This window comes from Cricetulus griseus, chromosome 7 (genome assembly GCF_003668045.3).
Source record: "Cricetulus griseus strain 17A/GY chromosome 7, alternate assembly CriGri-PICRH-1.0, whole genome shotgun sequence".
Taxonomy (NCBI): domain Eukaryota; kingdom Metazoa; phylum Chordata; class Mammalia; order Rodentia; family Cricetidae; genus Cricetulus; species Cricetulus griseus.
Genome location: NC_048600.1, coordinates 79,057,155 through 79,065,635, shown reverse-complemented (window position 1 = coordinate 79,065,635; position 8,481 = coordinate 79,057,155). Strand labels below are relative to the sequence as shown.

The 8,481-nt window shown below is 47.3% G+C and overlaps 1 protein-coding gene across 2 annotated transcripts in view; it reads left to right on the top strand.

Moving 5' to 3' along the window:
- Positions 1 to 753: 753 nt before the first annotated feature.
- Positions 754 to 8,481, top strand: part of Arhgap44 (Rho GTPase activating protein 44) — a 159,423-nt gene continuing 151,695 nt past the window's right edge. For both annotated transcript variants that reach the window (XM_027427147.2, XM_035447638.1), the window contains exon 1: positions 754 to 1,119. In XM_027427147.2, the coding sequence (XP_027282948.1) occupies positions 1,067 to 1,119 (53 nt within the window). In that variant the 5' untranslated portion in view covers positions 754 to 1,066. The remainder of the gene's footprint in view (positions 1,120 to 8,481) is intronic.

Here is an 8,481-nt window from a genome sequence, read left to right as displayed (position 1 = left end):
TAAGACAACTTGCAGGAGTCACTTCTCTCCTACCCTGTAGGTTCTGGAGATTGGATACAGGTTGTCAGGCTTAATGACAATCACCTTTACCTGTTAAGTCATCTTGCTTTCCCTTCAACTGCTACTCTCTAAATCTAGCACCACAATTCCTTTCAACAAGCTGGTAGGTACCAGTGGGATGTCCAGCCAACACCCGTTCATAGTCTGGCAGTGGAAAGGAGATAGGCACAGCTATGAAGCTAGAATCTAAGTCATACAAGAAAGCTGTCTCAGGTTGGGCCAGTAAACAAGATGTCACTGATTCTATCCTATATTAGCTTTTGGTTACCTACTAGGCTTGGAGAAGATTAAGGATGGCATTTTGGAATACATGCTATGCCGAGTTAGAAACCCCTTTGTGCCAAGCTTAACCCTGTAACTGAACACCAATAAGGTGACCTTATACAATTTAATGAGCACCTGCCCCCCCCCCCCAGAATGTCTTCTGTAAATTCAGCACTGAACCGCCTTACATTCACTCGAGATGCAATAGAAGACACTCTGTTTGCTATTGTGACCTTGGTTTCACCTTCCAAGCACGAACATATTTCCTGTCCTAGAAGGCTAAAACCTGAATGCCTTAACAACACTGCCTTCTGCCACCTCTGCACTAAAGCTGTCCTTGCAAACTTTGGACAGAGGAAAGGTGGGAGCAGGAAACTACAAGTCCCAGCATGCACGGCGCATTCCGCACAGGCGCAAGGGGACCACCCGGCCAGCTGGCCAGCTAGCCTGCGGAGACTCCCCGGTTTGCTCGCCCGGCTGGGGCTAGGGGCTGCAGCCCGGGGCGGACCGGCGGGCGCCGAGGACGGCCCCGGGCGTGGCGCAGAAAAGGATGCGGCTGGCAGAGTAGGCGGAGGTGCTCTCGGGAGGCTGGGCGCGGGCCAGGCGGCTCCCCAGGCTCCGCAGTGCCGCCGCCGCTGCCGTCGCCCGGGAGGCTGGGCGCGGGAGCCATGTAACCCTGCGGCGGGCTCCGGGCAGCTCTGTCCTTCCCCAGCTCCCGGGCTAGCGGGGCAGCGGGGCCACGATGAAGAAGCAGTTTAACCGCATGCGCCAGCTGGCCAACCAGACCGTGGGCAGGTAGGTCACCCGCTGGCTGCCTGGGGCCGACACGCCCGCGGGGCTGCATCTACCGGGCGCAGGTGATGGAGCTGCCCCACCTGGAGCTCCTGTGTTTCTCTTGGGTTCGCGCGCGCCGGCAGGCGCGACCTCTCCTCTCTCAACCCGACCCCTGCTCCTTTCCAGCCGGCCGGTCTAGGCTTGGGTTGCACAGCTCAGAGAGTGACGCATCCTTCACCTGCGTCCCCAACTGCCCCTTCACCTCGCCCTCCCTGCCTTTCCCAGGGAACTCCCTCTCCTTCTGGCCGTGATTCTTCCTAGAAACAGGTGTTTGCTCTGATGGAACTGGTGGCTGCTGAGTCTCTGGCTGCCTCCGGAGATCCCTCCCTACCTGTGCCCAGTTCGGGGCTGGTAGGGTAGTGTTGGGCCTGGTTGACAACCCACCCCCCGCCCCCACCTCCCGCGCGGCGTGTCTGTTTTCAGGGACTGTGACTGTATGAGATGCTGGATCACTTTCCCGGCCGCTTTTCTTCAGCGTTTGGGGGTGGGGAGAGGATGGCAGGGAGGAGGAAGGTGCTAGTGGCATGGCGCTGTTGTGGGCTCGGTCCCAAGACTGATTTCAGTGGAAGGAGGGAGGCTGCAGAAAGCGAGGTCCAGCTCCCTTGGAAGCTGAGAGGTTCAGAGGCTCGCAGCCAGGTAGGGGATGGGGACAGTCTCCCAACCCACTCTCAGTCCAGAACAGCTTGGCCCCACGAATTGCAGGACCCAGACTGTTCTCATCTTGGTGAACATGGACTAGATCTGGGCCAGTGTCTCTAGGAGAGGATCTGCGGGGTGCCAACATCTATTAAGGTTACATAAGGATTCTGGTGGGTCTTTTCCAAAGCTAGACATTCTCGATACACAGGCTTGTTAGGTAGAGGGGATTTTTTTTTCCGGAATCCTTGTGCCTGGGGAAGGATTTCTGTGTGGTTGTCAAAGGAATTCAGGTGTGCAGTTTAAAGCATTCATAGAGCAAAGAGCCCAGCCTTGGGTGCAATTCAAGTGCAAGCTCCACACATGGAGTGCTCTCCGCCAGGTTTGTTGAGAAACCAAATACCTTTCTTGGGTGGGAAGTGGAGCTTGAGCTGGCACCTTGTAGGGTGGGGGTGGGGGACTTCCCTGGAGAATAGAGGACTTCTCAACTCCAGGGAAGCATACTGCCCTAGTTACAGTGGGCATTTGAGGGCAGGGGATGTGGCGGCTTCTCACGCTTTCAGGGACTCCAGATGGTTTCCAAGTAACAGCGTCAAAACCAGACTTGGATTCATTTTCCCTTTCCAAACACATGTGCTTTAACATGAGGGGGGAATTTATGAATAGCAGAGTCAGATTAGCCCAGATTTTTGGCATGGTATTGCCACAAATATAGCCTCACGTGGACTGTCTTTGGTATGTTGGATGCTGAGACAGTGTTTTCCTGGTACTGGGGATGTAGCAGTTGGTTATCAAGCTGACCACTCTTTACTGTTTTGGCTTCTGGAATACTCTCTGTGATCTGGCATATGTGATGGCATTAGACATCTCAGGGTTCAGTAGGCCCCTCACTCTGACAGGGGTCCCTGTGTCTAAATGGTCTTTGAGTGTTCGGTTGGTGCTAGGATGTAAATGTCGTGCGAAGGCTTTCATGCCACCTTCATGAACCCTGAGTATTATATCTTCCTTTAAGGAATGGTTTTAAGTTGGGAGATTTTTGAGTCATGGACGTCGGAACCTTATTTTTCACCTTTGTTATTGGGGGGGAAGTGAAAAAAGGCAAAGACGAAATGGATTTAAAAAAAAAAGTGGTCTTACTTATTGAAAGAACGATCTCTTAGAAGTACAAATACCAGGCCTGTACCATGCTTATCTGCCAGGGCTGCTGGAGTCCTTTCGAGGATGACCAACCTGTACAAACTGAGGCCCTGCTTGCATCTGTTTTGATGGAGTCCAGAGTGAACTCTTAAAGCAAATATTAGTTCACGATGCTCTGCTGCTTCAACATGCCCAATGCCATCTCATCCCACTTAGTATTCCCAGTATTCCAGTGACCTATGAGACCACATCTCACTGAACCGTGACCCCTTTGTCTCAACATGCTCATCTTGATTTTCCTTCTTCTTGACCCTGAACTCCTGCCACTTACTCTCCTGTGCTTCAGACATGTCCAGCCCATCTCCACTTTAGGGCTTTTTTCTTGCTGACCACCAATTTTTACTGCCTGGTTGAGGATGTGGTCTTCTCAAATGGCTTTCTCATCAATCAGGACTTGGCCCGTAGGCTCATGCAAGCCCCCCCCCCACTCTTGCCCATCATCCTTTTCACTTTTGCACAGTACTCACCACTGTTTGAAAGCTTGTAATTTTTTTTTTTTTTTTGCCTATCTGTCTCCCATAGAATGTATTGATTGCCCTTGCATATCAAGGACATACAGCAGTGCCTTGTAGACAATTGGTGCTCAGTTGATATTTATTGCCAAGATTAAAATGGTTTACTCCTGGACCATGAGGGGAATAAAGGGGTGGGATGGGGTTCTTCTCCCTACTGAGAATGTTGAGAGGCACAACCCAATGTATAGGGAAAGGGCCCAGATTTGCTTCTTAATATCTTCATTCACTAGGAACTCATAGGGTTTGTGTTAGTTAAGGTTTCTATTGCTGTGAAGAGACACCATGACTACAGCAACTCTTACAAAGGAAAAAAAAAACATTTAATTGGGAATAGTTTCAGAGCTTTAGTCCGTTGTCATCATGGCGGGGCATGGTAGTGTGCGGGCAGACATGGTGCTGAGGGTTCTACAACTTGATCTCCAGGCAACAGAAAGTGAACTGTGTTTCACACTGGGCATAGCTTGGGCATAGGTTACCTCAGAGCCCATCCCCATAGGCCATACCTACTCCAACAAAGCCACACCTCCTAATAGTTCCACTCCCAATGGGGGACATTTTCTTTCAAACCAACACAGTGTTGGAAGTTTGGACAGTGGGTATGGTGTCATAAAGTGCTTTGTAGAGTAGTTTTAGTAGACACTCAATTCTTACTCCTATGGTTTTGGAAGCAGTGACATCCCTCTTTCTGGAAGAGAGGTGGGCTTGAGAGCCATCTTTCTCCCCACCTAGCTCACATTCTGGGATTATTCCAAATGAAAAACTTATAAGGATTGGCTCATGTCTCTTGAACAGTGCAAGGGTTGCCCTTCTCAGTGTAGTCTTGGGTTCTTAGCACTTTGCCATGAATTGGGCATCTCTAAGTAGGACATCAGCAACTATGGAAAGAGTTGGTAAGTGCTCAGTTGGTAGGGTTTAGTCTAGCATGTATTAAGTTCTGGGTTCAATCCTCAGTACCATATGGAGACACATACTTATAATCCACTTGGAGGTAGCAACAGGAAGATCAGAAGTTCAAGGTCATCTTTGATTGCTTAGTGAGTTCAAAGTCAACCTGGGAATCATGAGACCCTACCTTGGTCATATTCTGCAGTCAGTGCACATGCTTCTGTCTTGATTTTTCCATATTTGTCCCTTTACTTTTACCCACTCTCTGGAAATCTCTCCCTGGCCATCCTGTACCTAGTGACCAGGAACACTCATCATCAAGTGGTACTGTTTGCTTGGGTGCTTAGTGATCTTGAGATTGGCTCTCCATACGTTAGTTTTCTTATTGTCAAAATGGGAATAATGAAGGTTACTCTGTGGAGATACAGGAATTGTAGTGACGATGAAGTTACCACAGAAAAATGCCCAACACAGTGCTCAGCTTAATGGAGAGTAGCTTCAGGATTTTGGGGCCAGCATTCTAACTCTTTAGATGGTGGCATGCTTGTGTTCAGTCAGTATAAGATGATTGGCTGTCTCCTGTTCTGCTCTAGGAATATTATAGTGCTGGCCAAACAGGAGTTCTGCTTATCGGAGCCTGAATTCTATGTGTGTGCCATGCTTTTAATGGTTCATGTGGAGTGTAATCTTTAACTTGTCAATTATCTTCCTGACTTGACTTTGAGTTCCTTGGGAGGCATACCTTTTGGCATGTAGCAGGTTCTCTGAAATTCCTTGGCAACTGCATCAGAAGATCCATGCATTATAAGTAGAGGAGTCGTGGGAAATAGTTCAGAGATGGGGTGAGCACCTGGTGCTGCCTCTTTTACTTTTGTAATGGGAGTGGGTGTCTAGAGGGGTGAGAGACAACTTCTGCTGGCCTGGGGGCCTCGAAGGAGGGCTTAGTTTATACCATATGTGTGGCACCACTTGCTTTTTTATTTTTTGTTAAGTCTTCAATACAATCTAGTGTCTTCTGAAGTGTTAGCCATCCTGAGAGACGGTATTCTTCTTGGGAGTGGTATCTGGTTTGTGTTGGGTGAAACAAAATGCTGAGCTGAAAGTTTAGCACCCAAGAGACCCACAGGGTGAAAGAGAAGATGTAAGAAGCAAAATCAGCTTCTGCTGAGGGCTCCCCACACCCAGTCTGCACGTTGGGATCACAGCAAGTCCCCATCTTAGAGGGCTGTGATGAGTTTGATGGAAGCCTGGCCTGATGAAGGGCTCATCAAAAGGACCTTCAGGTTCTGGTCATTTTCCTTTATAGCTGGCCCATTCGGTCTTCAGAAAACAGCCTTCTACATACACTGTCTTGGAAATGGATTCCAATAGTTAACTGCCCAGCAGTTCTGCATGGGGTCTGCCCTTGTAGGACACTGGGTGAAGTTCAAGAGTAGCCAAGTAGTAATGGGCTTGTAGGTGGGAGCAAGGCTGTTTGGGTTGCACTAGATTGTGTAGGTTTAGAGGTGCTAAGTTGGGGGTGGAAGAACACATTTTGTCTCCAGAGCTCTGCTTTCCATTCCTCGACTGCTTGCTAGCATGCAAGACAGAGCTGAGAGGGCTTGGTTCTTCCTGTAGCCTTGCCAAGCCTCACTGCCTCAGCGCAGACTGCAAAATTGAACTGCAAGTAACCCAGCAGACATCAGCCAGGGGTCCTCAGCTGGGTGTGAGGCCACACAGTTTCTCGGAGCTTGGGCATGGCCTGCATGTATGCTCTGGCCGAAGCCACAGAGGGCCCTTTCCTTGAAGCCACTGCTTGTCCTTCAGCAGGCCTCTGAAAGCCGTCAGCCAATCAATAGGACCAGAGGGGAAAGTCAGAACAAGTCTCCATTAGTCATCACCTGCATTTTGCTGTCTGTGATTTGGACTTCTCAGACCAATGCAGACTTCTGCAGCCACTTTCTATGAGTGCAGCAGGGCTCTCCAGACCAGAGACTGCACCTAGAATTCTTCAGTGGAGTCCTGGGAGCCCAGGCTCGACCTTCTTCGAGGTGTGGCTATGTGATGACAGGATGTTCTGGCCTAATGATGACAGGCTCTAGAGGCAGAAAGAAGGACCTTTACCCTTGGTCCTCCAAGCCCTTTACTATGCAGGCCTTGCCCACTACCCTTTTGCTGGCCTTTTTTTTTTTTTTTTTTTTTTTTCAGTCAGCAGGAGGCTGCCTGTGTTTCTTGCAGAATTCTCTCAGCCCAGACCTGCAAGTCACTGTGAGGGAGCCTCTTTTATTTTGAGTAGCAATTAATCTTCATCTCCCCTCCCATTTTCCTCCATTGGCGGAATTTATCAACCCTGATTGGTAATTTTTTAATGATGGGTGATAAGAAGCACTGCTGTATTTTTTTTCTCTTGTGTGTGTGTGTGTGTGACTGTTTAAAAAAGTGAATTAGTAACCACGTAAATAAAACAGTAATTTGTGGTTATTTGTTTTAGAGGGATCTGTAATCATCCCTTTTATTAGTAGTCAAGAGCAGATTATTTCAAATGCTATTTCAGAAATGACGGTAAACAGTGGAATTAGCTTGGCTCAGAGCTGAGGATCTCGGAGCAGAGAACAGGTTCAGGGGAGAGAGTGAGAGGCTCCAGCTCCCCCCCAGGTTCAGGGACCTCCAACCCCTTGCTGCCTTGGGGAGGCTGTGGCGTCTAGCAGTTTGAAACTCTCCTTTCTGTCCAGAAAGCAGATGTAGCTTTCATTTTCTAACTTTAGAGATTATTTTTAGAATACATGTTTATTTTCCCACAGAATTCAATTTATTTTTTTAACCATTATTTTTAGTTGCATAAGTAATGTCTATCATAGAGAAATGATAGGCTTATCCATGGTCAGAAAAAGGGGGAAACTTAGTGATTCTCTCCACAAGGAGCCACAGTAAATCCTTAGATGCAGTCTGTTGGTGGGTATCCACAGTCTCTTAGCTAGGTGATATCTTGGTTGTGTGAGCTTTCTGGAGCGTGCTTGAACAAACTAAGATTGCTCTGCTGCTGTGGGTGATGCCATCCTGTAGGACCATCATTGTATCTGCAGCCTATTGTGGACTAGACATCATCATGGGCATATGACTGTATATTCTAAAAAAAGAATAGTGACCATATTAATGTGTATTCTTGTAACCTTCTTAACCCTCTTCATGTTATGTCTTATATGATCTCATACCTATGTGCATATACATATGTGCATATAATCAATAACATAATGTTCTAGGGTATCTATTAATCCACCATAGGTGACTCGTTTCCTTGTTGATCATCCAACCTATTCTGTCTCTAAGATGATGTTTCAGAAGTGGAATTGTTGGGTCAGAGACCATGTGAGTTTTTAATACTGTGTGAATGTGTATGTTACACACACACACACACACACACACACACACACACACACACACACACACTGCTTTTCCATCCTTGGTAGAATTGTCCCTCTCTCCAACTCTATCAGTCACTAATACAATGTTTTTTAATGTGTGGAAGAAACCTTGGATTTTTAGTTAGCTTGAACTATCCCCCCACCCCCCATGAACATTTATCACTCTCTGAATTGTCTGCATTTGTTTTTGGCTTAATTTTCTAAATTTGTGTCCATAACTTTGCTTTATTTTTAGGAAATTTCTAATGTCTATGTACCTGCTTAGTAACCTACTGTACACATTTCCCTGTAGGCTCCTGATTTCTTTCAGATTTTGGTTTGGGTCCTTTTCCTCCCCTCTTCATAAGGAAATCTAATATTTGTAGTTTGGGATTTGTTAATTTATAGTTTATGCTTATTGATTAGTAAGCATACCCTAAATACACAGACACTCAAACATCTTCAGCAGTGTCTGAGAGGCCTTGATTTTACTATCCAATCTGGAACTTGCCAGTCATCCATTCTGGTGTGTGTGACACGTGTTAGAAGTCATGTTTTACCTTCTGGATCCTTCTTGTTTTTGTTTTGTTTTTTTAAATAGTATTGTAGTTTGTTTTTGTTTTTATTTTTTGCATTTACTTATTTACATTCCAATCCCAGTTCCCCATCCCTCCTCTCCTCTTGCTCCCCCTACTCCCCCCCCCCCCCGC